Genomic DNA, 15,875 nt, shown 5'->3' on the forward strand with positions numbered 1-15,875 from the left:
CAAGGATCGAAACAAGGAGGGTGGGTGTCTCAATGGCTGGGGGGGGGGGGGGGGGGGGGCCCTGGAGGCTATATAATCTATTCAAACCGTTTTTTTTAGTCCATTAGTTAAATACTAGGCGTCTATTAACCAAATACTCATTCCCGTGACGTATGTTTTTTTTAATTTCCATGTAAAATTTGCTTTAGGTTGTACCACTTGTTTCCAATATTGATTATCATTGTTTGTATTTAAAAACATTCTGCCTCGAACCACATCCCTTCCTTTTTCTTTCCACATGCCGTCCACTGGAAATAAAGCTTTCTCCGAGGCTTCATATTTTCAGAGAAATTTGGTCCATTATTAAAGTAGACAGGTGCATATTTTCTCTTTCTGTCTCGCGCTTTAGATGGTAACGTAGTATTTCACTCCTCCTTTTATTGGGGCTTGACCAAACTGGCCAGGCGTTTCATTCAAGAATTGACATGAGTAAAATTGAGGGCCTCAAGGGGGAGTGTCCAGAAAAACTAGGGGAGGTCTACACACCCCCTAGGGGGTGTGTAGGGAAGCCACTGCTCTCGCATCTACCGACACTGGTGAATGGGAGCTGCAGATCGGAAGGAGCGAAAAAGACTCTCCCGCAGCAGAGCGCGTGAAGCGAGCCACTTTGTGACGTACTCTTCTAGCGACAGTGTCGGGCAGTGGCGCTGCGGGCGGAACAAGCAACGGTAAACAGAGGCCGCGCGTTACTCCGACATTAGCAGGCGACTGAGAAACGCCAGCTGCACGTTACTGCTTTGCTGGTTAACCATCTGAATGGAGTGCGTTTTTATGCGTTTGTTATCGTTTCGTTTAGTTCTTTTATTGGTAATTTGAGTAAGCAATGCTTCATATAGGCTAAATAATGTGGAGAGTTGCAGAAGCGAAACAGCAGGGAGGTCATGATCCAAGATATCTAGCGTGCCGTTCTCTATTACAGTATACCGTTTTTAACTTGTGTCTCGCTTTAATAAATTACTTTTTTTAGAAAGAATGTAGGTTTTCATTTCTGTGCCAAACCTGCAAGCATGTTATACTTTTAATTAGAATCTGTTCTCGAACCGGCCCGTATTTTTACCAAAACACCACAAGCGTTCCCGGGCGTCCTGTGTACAACCCTGCCAGTGAAATTACAATTTCAATGCAATTACAATTCAATTCAATTACGATTACAAGTTGACGCCTAGCTCCGGCTCTTCGCGCTCCGCACAGGACCGGCTTCGCAAGGAATGGGGCGACGCCGGCAATGTTTCTTCCGTAGTGGTATCCAGAACTATACTTTAACTCACGCCTTGAGCTAGTGCTTGCGATTTTAAGTATATTATTACGATAAAAAGTTACGCATACGCAAAAAATTCCCCCGCATTTCCCCGAGGGGGAGAATGTGAAAGTGCAAATGCACGGTTGTCGGCCCGCTTGCGGCGCTTGCGCTCGGCCCCCGCAGCCCACCGCCTCGCCGCCTTCTCTTCCATCTCTTCCATCGGGTTTGTAGTATCACGTGTACACCACGCAGTTATCAAGCCGCTATAACGCCGCTGAGTCGCCAACGCACGCCGCTGACGACGTAGTTTGAATGCGTTAAAGATATAAGGCGCGTCACTAACACTGATATCAGCGTCGTGTCCGTGGCTTGGTCGGTAGAGCGTCGCGCTGCGGCCGCAAAGTTCTCGGATCGAAACCTGGCGCCGGATGCTGTTTCTTTTTTAAATATAGAGGAGCACTGCGGACGCCAACGCCGCCGACGCCGCCGCCGCCGCCGGCGGTGGATGGTTTGGGGTCGCTTATAAAGTGCATTAAAAACTGGCGCGGACAAGCATCAGACGTCAACCGAGCGCAAAGAAACAGCAGGGAGAGCGAGCCCTAGTGAAGCAGACGACAGCCGACGTCACGGAGGCGCGCTTCGCAGCGCCGCCCGTGGTCGCGCTCAACGTCATTACGAGCGGTCTTGAAAGAGTAGCTTGAGTTGAGGGGCCGTGCGCGCCTGCACTCCTGTTCATATAATTGCTCGACTGTGCATATAATTGCACAAAACAATTATTCCACTCTCGCTTTTTCTCCCGATGGCCTGGAGCCCCTCTTATCTCTATAAAGGCTGTTCGTTCTTTTACGCGCTCAGGACTGACAGCTGCGATACATGGCAGGTTTGGTTGCCGGTCGCGGCCCTATTATCCCCCTCCCCCCACCAAGCCTACCTTGTCTTAAGCGGATGGGAGGAAACTAGCTTGACGCTGTATAAAGACATACCGATTTTACAAAATACACGTCCTCTGAAAATGCAATTGCCTTTTTATATATACAAAGTACGAGTTTAAAACTCAACGAATCGTACGTCTGAAACGATGCATGGACGTTTCATACGGTAGTTCCACAGTTCAACCTAAAGGTTTTGTTGTGGATTGGCGAATACGATTACCAAACCGTGGCGTTAGAAGGCAGAAAAAAAACATAGCAACACCCTGCCGGGATTTGAACCAGCGGCTTTGATTTAGCGGGCGCGAGGCATTAGTCCATTGCGCCACAAAATCTTTTTTTAAAACTAAAGTGTTTTATTTCCGGATATACAAAGATTTCGCTGACGTCATATCCGTCGCGGAAATGACGCCAGTACAACGAAGCAAGTGGCCTGTAAAGGGTGCACCCCTGCACACAGGGTCTTCTTGCGGGGAAGTAGCCTTTAGTACTAAACAGTACGTTATATTTACGGTTGTTCGCGTTCGGGTTTTATATTTTAACGCGTAAGTGTTTTATGCCGGGATACACCAAGATTTCACTGACGTCATATTCGCCACGGAAATGACGCCAGTACACCTTTGCCGAAGCGACCCGCCAGATGGAACCAACCACAGTTTTTTTCTTTAATGCCGTTCTTCGACACAATACAGAAACACAACACAAAATTATTTACATGAGCAACTCAAGCAACAAAGCCACCAAACCGGTCGCCAAACAGGAGACTAGTTTTAATGAGAATCGAGCCCACAGAAGGTAGCGAGCAAGCAGGCAAAGCGTCTTCCTCTCGCCAAGTCACTGGCTCCGCCTAGTGGTCATGGCGGTTTTCGAGTAGTCGGCGCATACCCTTGCGGGGATAATTACCGTTCATAGTGTCTGTGGCACTATCTCTCCCTTTCAAAAAGCATCGACTTGATGCGAAAGCTCTCTAAACTTCCCTAGGTCTATCCTTGACAGCCACTCAGCAGCGCATGCCTTGCGTTTCTCGCATTTCCTCAACATTGCAACAAGCCTGGCAGCACCGCCGCGCACAGCAACAAGGCAGCCAGCGACTCGGAAACGTGCAGATCGTGGCTTGATGGAATGCGGAACATAAGGTTTCCTGAAATGTCGGTCGGGATCCACCTTCCCGGTCGTATTATCCAATTTTCGGCAAAAATGTGATCCGATACTAAACGCACATAAATGCATTATTTCTAAGGGACTTTGGCCGGGAATGAAAAGAAAAACGTATTAGGCCGAAAAACCTATTATGCCGCATCATATCAACGATCGAAATTGTACTGTATTTTCTACAAGCGTTGCTGGTCGCACACGACTATGCAGTTTGCAACTCCGTGAAACGAATTGTCGCCAAAGCGAACGGACGGAGCGTCGTAAGCCGAGATACGGATCGCGTGTGTTGGGCTGTATGAACTTCATGGACCTTACTATGTTTATTGCACTCTAAAACAGAGCCCCATTCGCTACAGCACTATTGTTGTCGTGGTGCAGTTTTCGGTTCTCGGTCGATTCCCGACGACCGTTCCGCCGATCGGTCGTCGTCGGCGTCTTTGGTCAGCGAGCCAGTCACACAACGAGAACTTTCGATCGGCCGACGTGTTCGCGTCGACGTCGTCTGACAAGGCGGTTGCTAACTCGTAAGTCGGCGTCGGAAGTCGGAAGCGCGGTAATAGAGTAAAAAAAGATGAATATGGACGAACACGTGCTGGAAGCGCGAATTAAACCAAAAGGCGTCGCCGCGACCCGTCGACGCTGAGAAGACGATGCTTCTTTTCGCCTGAAGAGCGAGAAAAATCCGCCTAGTTACAAGATTTCTGCTCCGTGACGCGCGTGGGAGTATCAATGACGTGCACAGAAGATGGCGGAACCCCAAAACACGCAAAAAATGGTGGGAACGCGACAACAACTTTTGCAACGAAAGTATGAGCGTTCCGTCGCACGTAAAAATGTTATACTTGGTACAGACGACGTTGACCACCCAACCTAGCGATTGCGCTAGTTCATTTCGCGTGCTCAAAACGCCTTTCAGGGCCCCTATCCTGCTCGTTTGCCACGTGACCGGCATTGCCTTCTTTTCAATCCCTGTGCTGATGGCTTGTACTTTCTATTAAACGACTCCATCGGTATATCCCATCCGTGCCTACCGCGGTATATTTGGGGACATTTTCTTCTGCTTTTTTTCCATTTAAACTTGTCCCCATCTATCTCCAAACATCCCGGCCTACCCGCGTGACATCTGTGTCGCTGCGGGGCCTCTTCATCCACTTTACAGAATAGCGGGTGCCGTCCGCTAACGCTACGGCGGCGGGTAGCGGGGCCCGACTGGAAAGGTGAAAATTAGTTCCGGTGGGGGGATTAGTTCCGCGGGCCGGCCTTCGCATTCTCTCCACTGAGGGGCAACCTCCTCACCCTCCCCGCGCGCGCATGCGCGGTCGGGTCCCGGTAACCCGCCACCGTAGCGTGAGCCTCCGCTAGCCACTATATTTCTGAATGCACCTTCATTACACCTTACTGTTCAATACCTGTATCTGTCCTACAGTCGTTATCATCCTTTCACCGTGGGTGGCAGGCTGACAGGCGTGCCAGCGTAAGGGCGATAACCTTTCTGTCTATCCGTGCGTGCCATCCAGGGCAATATTTCCGCAAATAAAGATTATTAATATTATTCATGAAGATAGCCAAGGCTTGCTCTCCCTTGATCATTGCCTCTGTACCTTGCCTGTAACACCTTCTACGGGACTCGTGCGTTTCCCTGATGTCCGCACATGATTACAAAACTTTTTCGGCGCGTATTCACTCCTCACTCGTATTTGCTCTACCCATCGCTCTCTGCCCCTTGTATTTTCCACTTCGTTTCCTCCAATTTTAGGTCCACCTCCCCCTGATGTCTCCCTGCCCTCTTGTCCTGCCTGTGCCTGTACTCTCTAGACGCCAGTTTACGTGGCGACCCCACGCGGTTGAAAAGTGCGGTGGCGGCGCGCGGAACCAACGGCCGTCGCCGTCGGAGGGCGAACTGACGGGCACTGAAAGTATAGCGGAGGCGCTGGCAGTACGCACGGATGCTGACGCTTGGAGAGGCGGCAGTTTGTGTGGCAACGGTCGTTGCATTGTTGTAGAACCTGATGACGTTGGTAACTTTAAGCAACTAACTGTGCCACAATGCCAGCTTGGGCACTGTGTTCGTAAAGTTCGCTGTTCAGGCGCTACGGGAGCTTTGCTGTACGCTAGCTAATGATTTTGCCCGGAACAACAGGTACAGTTTGGGCGTGATTTGAGTTTCCGGGACGTCGTCGCCTTTGTAGGGGTTCTAATGCCTCATTCACTGTGGTTGTTCACTTTTTAAACTGCAGAAGCAGCGTCCTGAAACTTGGGCATCGACTAAATCTTGCGTGCTGGCGGTTTGAGTTCCTCCGGAAAGTTTTAGGCCCAACGGAATGGATCCCGGTGAGTGCAGTTTGAAGTTTTGAATGGAACAAGCGTAACAAATTATCCGGAATGTAGTGTTGCTCTTGTCTTGCCAAACTTTCCGTTGGTGCGTTTTTATGTATTTCTGGTTATCAATCTAACCCGGACTGTTCTCGTCTCGCAAAACAGCACTGGATGTGAAATCGCCCTGTTACGATTGTAGCATGTAGGGCGTAGATTGAATATGAAGTCTTCTTGCTGCGGTTGTCGGATGCAGTTTATTGATCGAATAGATATATTGAATGTAGATTGAATACTGGTTGAATGAATTACTGCTTTCAGTCAAGCTGGACGGTGCTGAAAATGCCGGTACAAAATCGTCGCCGCTCTGGGTCAAGCCGAACGACGTTCTCCGGCTCCGCAAGGCTGGTAAACGCCGTCTGCAGCCCAGGGCTTTGCAGCCAGTCAGTGTCAATGCCATCAACACTGAAGTCGTTGCGCAGAAGCGCGACTGCAGCATCAACCCTTTCAGGTGAGGCCACAGTCTTGCGCGATAATATCGTTTACCCATTGTTAACGTTTCCTGCACACTGCTAGATGTAATTGCCGCGGTACGTCAGCCTGGAAGTTGGTTTTACTAGCTGCACACGAAATTTTGTCGCCGGACTGGATTATGGGTTCGACATTGCTCAGCTCATTCCAGTTTGTTGCCGCCTGCACGACGTGGGCAGATTGGGAGCACCCCTGCAGTCACTCTGTTCTAGAACCAGTCACTCTGTTCTAGAGTCACCCTGTTCTAGAACCAGTGTTTGTGCCAGTGTGTCGATTAGCATGAATGCATTAAAACAAGGAAAAAGGGAAGCCAAGGAAGAAAGAATACCAGTGGAAACTTGTGTGCCCTGCAGACCTAAAAAAGCAACCTAACACAGTTCATATTTTAATGTGAGGAGTTTGTGGTCTACTCATCCAGCACTGTCGTGTGGAGGTGAGAGACGAGCAGCTGGTATGGCGCCACCACCGTAGACATCTGGAACATTCTGGACGGTCGGGCTGTGGATGCTGCAGTTGCTACCGATGCACTGCTTGATGGGGAATGAGTGGGTAATTTGAAATTAAATGGAAAGGGCACCGCTGTGGGCATCGTTGTTACTAAAGGGCACGGTCGCACTAAGCCGACGGGTTGGCAACATTGAGAAATCACCGGCTTGTACATGAAGACTCCAGAGTTGCCGGACTGCCTTCTCATGTTCGTCCCATGATGACACAGGCACCTTCGTCGACCAAAAGTTGGAGCAGTGGGACAGCTTTGCCGATGGAAACCAGGGACAAGAGTTATTGGGGCAACCGCTCTGCTGATGCATCGTAAAAAGTCAGTCGCGGAGCGAAAAGTTTGTGTCGACAAGACTTGTGCCACGATGAATTTTGTTAGTTTGTAGTGTATATGAAGCTTACTGAAGTGCATGAAGCGAAAATAACTCTGCACTAGCAGATATGCAATCCGTATTTTGGACGACGATGCTTCATAGACTTTGCTTTAGTGGACCTGCAGGCTGCATGTGCGTGCGTGACTGGAACGTTTATAGAAAATGCAAGGTCAGTTATGTGGGAAAGAAGTGTTACTGACGCTTATCTGGGTAACAAAGAATTAAAGTCAACCAAGTTTCTATTGTAAGGAGGTAGTGCCTGCATTGGTGCATGCTGCTTCCGGCATTCGTTGAAGGTACCCAGCAAGTTTGCACAGTATGGGAACATGGGTACCCAGTGCGACAGGCATGGCAGTGGGGGAAACTTCAGATCGTCATACCTGTGACCTCTGCAGTAGAAAGGAGGGCTCCAGGTGGACTTCCAATGTGCAAGTGTGCCTACTTTAACAGGAGGGGACGAAGGCTTTGGTCAGATACGCTTCCGTGGAGTGTGTCACTGGCAAAGGAGCAAAGTGTGGTGCTGTCTTTTCTCGTGGGACAGTTCTCGTGGTGCAAATTCTAGCCAGAAACAGGACAATCTTTCCTAATTTAGAAATTTAGCTTCTATCTTGCACCTTGTTGGTCACCCTGTACCGAGTCACATCGAATTTTGACACGTGCTCTGGTCCCAGTGGGTTTTAGCTTTTTTTCTTTCTTGTCTTGCAGGTGTTCGGTGCAGAAGAAGCCCCGGATAGAAGAATTCTACCCACTGCTCAACAGGACGACGGTGCCTTCAACAGCTGCCTCCCATCAGGTGAGAGCCGCTGTCCACTTCTGTGGTTGTGTAGGTGAGGGTGCTGCGAAGCTGGTGGGTTTTTGCGTGGATCCAGAAAGACTGACTTGAGACAACACCTGCACTTGTTAGAATAACATCGCAACTTTTATCCAGGCTACCCTAACTGTTTTTTGGAAGTAGGTTGAAAGAGAAAGTTTCTCCGGGTGCGATACCTTGACAGAACCTAAAAAATCCCTGGGCGTCTAGATTAAAGGTGCCTTCCCAATTGCGAATCACAGACATCGCAAAGAAATGAGCTGGCGGTCATTCATCATCGCTTTGCGAAGGACTAGCCAATCGCTGTTGGACTGAATTCTCTCGTTGCGTGATGTTACACTAACTAGTTAGCCAGTCATGGCTGCAGAGTCCACTGATGTAGCCGGAAACCATTGTTAATGGAGACGAGCTACCGCCGACAAGCGACTTTGCTGTACACTTCGGTTCTTTGGTCAGCGGGTTCAGCGGACACGTGCTTGAATCAACGAACATTGAGGAACTCATCAGTGTGCAGAAACAACGTTTGAATTGTAAAACATCTGTGTCTGTTTTAGGACACGTCAAAAAACATCTCGCGCTTGGTAGGCTCAAACTGTAACGAGAGGTGTCATCTGTCAATGTTTCCAAAAAGCTCAGCTTCACACAGGGAATTTTCATTTGCTTGCCTCAGGACAAGCCGACCTGCCACGAAGCCTTTGTTTAGGCATGTTCTTCCAAGACTGTCATTCTGCCTTATTCAACCGAACTTTTGCCTAGAATTTACAGTGACTTGTCACCATGAAATGTCATGAAAGGCCTGGCAGTTTGAAGGAAGTGTACCAACCATGTACTTTGGAGAGTCGTTAATCAGCAGTGGGACCTAAACGCCCGCTCCCTGCTGATGTATCTTCCTCTAGAAGAACTGCTGGAACCACAGTTCTGCCCTTGTCTTCCTGTTACATCACGCACACATCCCCGTTTTGACCTCGGCCTCCCTAGAGAGCCCTGGCAGTGTGTGTATACATGTTGAGGCCTTCACCTTTGTGTCTCTCAGGTGATAGCGGCTAAGGTCATCTGGGTGGTCTTTTTTTTTTTTTTTTTTTCTTAAGTTTATTCATGACGCTCTCCACGACTCGTCGTCTCTAACTCGCGGGAACTGTGCTCGTGTCTTTGTACCTGAATGACCCACATAAAGGGGGCGCAACAAAGCCCTCATCTCCAAGTTCTTGTGTGGGGGCATCGTAACTTCGCTGTTGGGAATGAGAAGCAGCCGTGGCTAGTTGTGCGTGATGGTGAGGAAAGCCATCGCACCCGACTGCGTGCGCAAACTCTGAGTTGGAAATGAGCTGTCGCGTTCCGACCAACTTGAGTGTTGTTGTTACAGTTGTAGATTACAGACGGTGTAACACTGAAGAAGGGTGGTGGACTTGCGGCGATTTCTGCATGGAACACTTGCCTACATTGGGAGATGATGACATGGTAACACTGGAAGTGTTAATTGTGCAGCGTAAACACCCGTTTTCGGCCATCACATTTCTCATAACGTTTGTGCCGTCAGTTTCTCTGCTAAGACTAAACGATTGAGACAAAGTTTGTGTTATCTGGGTGCTCTATCTACCATATTTACCACATTCTTAGCACCCCCCCCCCCTTCACCTTTTTTAGCGGTAGTATCTCTATAAGGTGGGCGCGAGGGTTAACCCACTGCTTACATAGGAAACTCTGTCACTCCCACCACCACTTGAATCTGTCACACAGCTTGAGCTGCCACTCTCAGTATCCCACAGCAGGCCATTTTTGATTCTGTTGCAGTGGTTTGTAATCGAACGCTTAAGTTACTCGGCTGCAATGTCCACTTGGACCCACTTCCAGCCTGGCCATGCACGAGAAGCTGGAGATTGCACCGCTTCAACAGCTCCGACGTAACAACAGAGGGAGCAGACACCTTTGATAGCCTGAGCAACGCGCGGTTCCTCGCAGAATGGGGAACGCTTAGATTGGCATGTAAACTTACTTTTTCAAAATTTTTCCTAAAGTGGGGCAGGTAGCTTAGAATTAGGGAGGCTTAGAATCGCAAAAACATAGTTAGTTGTAGGTGAACTAGCACTCAGTTAAGCTGCCTTCACTGTTGGCCAGTTTCTATGTGGGGTGTAAGTAAAAACAAAAAGGGCAAAAAACTGAACTTCAAGCAAAGTAAAATTTACTGCTTGGAGCTTCAAGCAAAGTAAAATTTATTGCTTGGAGTTTACTTTTTTGCATGCTGTCCGAGGTGTTTATAAACAAGGTTACCGACATTGAGTACGTTAGCATTGTTATCCGAGTCTTGGTGGTCTACTCGTTACTTGCTCCTCACTTATGCATCTGCACCTGATGTCCATTGTCATCCTGCTTGACTGGGATTTTGCAAAATCCCTGCTATTATTCTATGTTTGTGCTTGTAACAAGAATGCAGATGTAGTAGAAAGGTAAAAAAAACTCTGCCAGCTGCCTTCAGCTATGTTTCTCAGTAGAATGTGTGTGTGTGCATGCCAAGCTCTACGTACCGGGGTGAAGGCACTCACAAGCCCTTTCTTTGGGCTTCTGACATGGTATAACCTGCTTTATTTTCCCCCCACCTCTTGCAGCACCAGAGGTTGACAGTCTCGGGCGTCTCTGTCGACTCCTATGATGATGAAACCCGGCATTCACTTGCAGACAGCAAGCGGGACGAGGAGTCAAAACCGGTGCGTTCGTCGCTTTCCTTATGTGCATAAACCATGCATTGTTTGCGCCTGTGTGTTAATTGTTTGAAATATGTTTATTGGGCTTGCAAAGTGCAGTTTGGGGCCATTTGGTATGCCCCTAGAGTGTGCCACGAGCCTGTGCTGTACAACCCACTCTGGTGGGGAGACAGCTTGTCAGGGCTGAGCAGTGAAGCTGCTGCACGAGTTGTTTACATTCTGAGCTTTGATGGCGAGCAAACTATGCAGACTGTCCGGACTGCCCATGTGTGGGGGAAGATCCGTGTGCTCGTAGAGCACCAAGCGGCAAAACTTGGCGTAGATTCTCATTTGCTCTGGTTGTTGAGAGCACTTGCAAATTCAACTGGTCCTTCATTTCTTAATGCCCCCTGGCGGTGGGCTTTTGGTCAACTTCCATTTGCAGGGCATTACTGTGTGTGGGGGACATTGCTTCATGTTTTTTGTAACAGTTTTGGGGAAAATGTAGGCGCACAGCTCATTTCCTGTCGAAGGATCAACATTCCAATTGTGCTAAGTGCTTTTTAACTGATGCAATGAGAGTGAAGGAGGTAGACGACAGTAGAGGGAGGGAGGGTTGGATGAGGCTAACAGCACAGCTCGCTACTTCAGAATGGCAGGCAAAAAAGAAAAGGGAAAAAAGTTAAAGCAGTTCCACTCAGTGTGAAAGCTGTCGAGTGCGGAGCAGTGATTTGCCAGAGGGGCTGTGGCGCTGTTCTCTGCTCTTTACTGCCACCCCTCATGCTCTTCCCCTCCCTGTCTCGCTCCTTTGTTGATGAATTGAAAAAGAGGTTTGGTCAATGCAATTTCTGCCTTCACAGTGCTCCTGTGCCTTCTCCTGGGACAGCTCGCATTCTTTTCTTTATCTTCTGTTTCTTGTTCTGCCTAGAACAGCATGAGCGGGAGCTCGGTTCTTTTCGTGCTTGCATTCATCTCGCACATGCTGGAGCCCTTCTGCGTCAATTTGAACACACTGTTTTTTTTTTTCTTCCGCGGCCATATTTTTTCCACTTAATATCATAAAAACCTACCCAACGAGCATTCCGAACTAAATGAACGTGGGGACTGCTAGATAAGTACATATATTTTGCCTCAAATGTACCTGCAGTTTCCTTTGCACCAAATAACATGTATGACCAGTGCCAGCAGTTCCAGAAGTTTCGAATGGCTCTGTCTATATAAACCTCTTGTTCGGGTATCCTCTTGACTTTTGACTGGTAGGTCAGCCTGAATTGAGGGACTAGCTGGTATCGTTTGGAAGCCTCTGTTTTGGTAACACCGTGACTGCGTAACACTGCGACCACCGCGAACAAGCTATGACGACAAGCTGGGCCTCTAAAGTGCTCCGCACTTAGAAGGTAAAAGATAAAGTGAACAAAAAGAGGCTATACACACTAAGGGCAATACAATGCACCCAACTAAATGGCTATTTGGATACACCAGTCAACAAGATCAAAAGAGCTCTTCACTTGCACATCAGGTAATGTGTAGGCTCTAGTCAAGGCCCAGCCGTGTCGAAATGAGCATGATGTTTAGTTTATTCACCCTATTCACATCCGGCAATCGGCATTGTGGCCACAGAGTGGTTGCCAGCGCCCATCACCATTCCCATTCGCCTCTTGTGAGTGCACTGGCCGTGGTGGCTGCTTTTCAGATGGAGATAAAAAGCAAGAACACGTGTGTGTCTCGATTTAGGCACATATTAAAGATTATCACATGGTCAGTAATAATCTGGAGCCCTCCACTACGGCACTCCTCACAGCCCAGGCGGGGCTTCGGCGCATTAAATCCCAGAATTTTAAAAGAATGCACTTCATTGTTGCTGGGAAGGAAGTTGCAACCTGGATGCCAAGCAAAAAAAAATCAAGGAAGCTCACACCAACGCGTAAGACTTGTAGGTAGCGAAGCTGTACGCAACCTTCATGGCCATCATGACAGTTTAAGTCCACGATTGCAACCAACTTGCTTCTTCTTCGCTGCCGCAATCACCTTTATTCCATCATTGTTGGTATAAGTGTGAGCTTTCTTCATTTTTGTTGAAGTGATAATCATCGGTCATCACCTTGGAGGGGTGCACACTATGACGCGTCTTTCTTGTTCCGGGCAAGTGGTACTACGATTAGGGCGAACCTTGGGGTTTATTTATTTATTATTATTATTATTATTATTATTATTTTGGCTAGCCTTGGTCAATCTACCTAAGTGAGTATGCTTGGCTTGACAAGCGTGCTCTGGGGACACTGGGCACACTGCGAGGCGCCGCGCCGTGAGGCACACACAGAGGAGTGCTTGGCATTTTCTTGTATTCTTTTTAACTGTTAGGCGGTCGCCGCAAGGCACACATTCACGTGTGCGCGCTCATGTGCGCTCTGCATTTTCCTGGTATTTTTAACTGCAGACAAGAAACTCTAAAGGCACATTCCCACTGGCGATTTGCCTTGTCGCGCGACGAAACGCAACGTCGCAAAGCGACGAGCCGGCCGTCGCTTTGCCACGGCGGAGCAGATCACTCGCGGTCTGAATTCCCTCGTCGCGCGACGGCCCCGCAAACCCGCCGCGGTGGCTCAGTGGCTAAGGCGTTGCGCTGCTGAGCACGAGGTCGCGGGTTCGATTCCCGGCCGCGGCGGCCGCTTTTCTGATGGAGGCGAAAAGCAAAAACGCCCGTGTGTACGAGATTTCGACGCACGTTAAAGATCCCCAGGTGGTCAAAATTAATCCGGAGCCCTCCACTACGGCGCGCCTCACCGCCTGCGTTGCGTCGGCGCGTTAAACCCTACAATCAATCAATCAACGGCCCCGCAAAACCGGATAGCCAATCATGGCCGCGGAGTAGGCTGATGTAGCCGGAAACGAAACGTTTGTTTACATCCGTCAATGCAAACGGCGGCGGGCGAGCTGAGTGGGCTCGCTCGGCCAGCGCTTGGCCCGCTATCGCTGTACCCGCCGGGTCGGGCCGGCAAGCAACTTCCCATGCGCTTCGGTTCTTTGGTCAGTGGCTTCAGCGTACGCGTGCACTAATCAATGAATAGTGTGAAACTCATCAGTGTGGAGAAACGTGTACGGATTGTAAAAGCAAGTAATCATCGTATATAGGTGGATAGCGAGACGATAGGTTGACCTGCAGCCTCTTCGTACTTCTATCGGCGACTGGTAAACACGCGTAGAGTTCGGATGCGTCAGAACTTTGCGCTTGTGAAAAGAAGCGAAATTTGTGGGTCGTGATGCGGGTGTTGTGGCGTGAAAGCAAGCGTGTGCATTTCTTCGTGCAATAATATGTTGGAAAGAGCTTTCTTGAGTTTGTTATTTTCTGCTCCTCCCGCAACCCGCAATGCTTTCGGCATTGTTCCAGGTTAGTAGCATGTACTTTAGTTTGATTTCTACCTGTTTTTGTCACGCTCGTGTACCATAATTTTCTTTGACTGCGAATGGTTGACGCACCAAGGAGGTCGTTCAAGTCGGGAAGCAGCTGCGCTGAACGCAGTCACATCATAGCTCATCGCAAGTGCGAACACCGCCTCATGGCCTCATCGCGCGACGCGTGCCGTTGCGCGACGAGGCAAATCGCCAGTGGGAATGTGCCTTAACGATTTATTTGCTAAACGGCTTCGCTGTTAAAACGGCGTAGAAGTGCCTTTAGGTGGCGTGCATTTCTGTTACTCAGACAGAAGAAAAATATGAGCGCTCGCTCAAGGGGGATTCACACGGTGGACGAAATCACTGGTTTGGACGGCGGCATGCAAATCATGTGATACGACGTCGCTGATTTTTGACTGCAGAACTGCGGACGGCGCGGGCTGACAGTGCTAGGCTTCTTTTCCATTCGTGATTCTGGGGAAGGTGGGGGGGGGGATAGAGCAAAACACTGCGCTTTTGGCTCGCACATGGCTGGATAGGCTAGCAACCATGACACTCTGCTCATGGCGGCAGGTGTATCGAGACATTTTTTGGTACGGTTGCATGATGGTGAAGTGACGCAATCCTGCAACAATGTGGGAGCTACGTCGAAAAGCCGAGAAACGCAGAGTTGATGGAATGAAGCGACAGTGAAGGAGGCAGAAGCTCAAGAAATGCAGAACCAGAAAACTTGGGCTTCACATCTTTTCTGCATATATACATTCTCGCTCAGCACCTACAGTAACAATCAATTTGAAGGTGATCACGAGAGCATCAAAAGGTGGGCCTTTGAACCTATATAGCGGCCTATTTCAGAACTTTGAAGATAAAGAGAGCCCTGCCTTCCCCTTGTAGTCTCTTGCATGATACAACTACGATACCACCCGTAACATGCTTCTGCTCTTGTTTTTTCGTTACTCGAGCGATCACCTTCAGATTGATCATTACTGTATGTGATCTTACGTGGCTTATTCTTGTCAAGCTCGGCCAACGCTACAACCATCACCACGCAACATCTGTGCAGCGATGCTTTTGGTCGGCCTCCATCTTTGTGACTCCCACAAACATGTTATGCTTTTGCCGGGCACAAATAGTCCACACACGAAGAGTATGCTCCATCCATCCGCGCTGTCGATTGCTCGCTTTATCCTCCATGTGAATGTGTTCTTGATCTGGACAGTTCGCTTACGTCACGCGACATCAGCGATCCGGCTGCAGACATGTCCACCGTGTAAATCCCCCTTTATTGAAGCATGCATTGCGCAAGTTTGAAAAAAACCGCAATAGTTGTGGAGGGCCTCATGGGCAAGATGCTGTGTTTCAGTGTGTTGGCCTGTCATTTTTGGCTGCTGCTTGTGGCTGTAAGTGACCTGTTGGCCTTCCTGTCCTTCACGCAGCCGGCAAGGCAGGCCCTGCTGCCCCTGGACTGGAGCCTGAAGACGCGCGTGCGCTTCTGCTCGGTGAGTCACTTTCCGTGGAATGGCAGCCTCAAGACCTGCGAGGAGGCCAGCGGCACCACGGGCTTCGTTCGGGGCATCGACTCCACTGGTGGCGGCTGCCAGGCCTCTGAGGTGAGCGCACTGCTTGCTGCGGGCCCTTCCACCTTCCCTCTGCCGTAACTCGAGTGTGGGCAGTTACGAACAGACTCGGAGAGAGAGTTGGGCACCCATTGCTGCACACCGCAATTTCCTGTCACCAGTCCCCACCCCTCCCACCCTTCCTTTGTTTTTGGCCCGGTGGCACTGTTATAGGCGATGTAATCTTGCAGCAAGGCTGCCTTTCTGGTGAATGCTCGGTAGCTCTTAATCTAATGTAGGTGGTACCTTGGAAAAAATCATACTTAAATTTGCTGCTGAGGAGGTCCTTAATAGTATG

General features: G+C 49.3%; 1 protein-coding gene across 1 annotated transcript in view; it reads left to right on the forward strand.

Moving 5' to 3' along the window:
• Positions 1–5,259: 5,259 nt before the first annotated feature.
• Positions 5,260–15,875, forward strand: part of Hd (humpty dumpty) — a 32,828-nt gene continuing 22,212 nt past the window's right edge. The window contains exons 1-6 of the mRNA XM_077684696.1: positions 5,260–5,503; positions 5,601–5,694; positions 5,998–6,187; positions 7,785–7,872; positions 10,494–10,592; positions 15,398–15,571. Coding sequence (XP_077540822.1) covers positions 5,685–5,694; positions 5,998–6,187; positions 7,785–7,872; positions 10,494–10,592; positions 15,398–15,571 — 561 coding nt within the window. The 5' untranslated portion in view covers positions 5,260–5,503; positions 5,601–5,684. The remainder of the gene's footprint in view (positions 5,504–5,600; positions 5,695–5,997; positions 6,188–7,784; positions 7,873–10,493; positions 10,593–15,397; positions 15,572–15,875) is intronic.

The sequence above is a fragment of the Haemaphysalis longicornis genome, unplaced genomic scaffold (genome assembly GCF_048455015.1).
Source record: "Haemaphysalis longicornis isolate Haplotype H1 unplaced genomic scaffold, Haemaphysalis longicornis Haplotype H1 scaffold_9, whole genome shotgun sequence".
In the NCBI taxonomy this organism is placed as follows: domain Eukaryota; kingdom Metazoa; phylum Arthropoda; class Arachnida; order Ixodida; family Ixodidae; genus Haemaphysalis; species Haemaphysalis longicornis.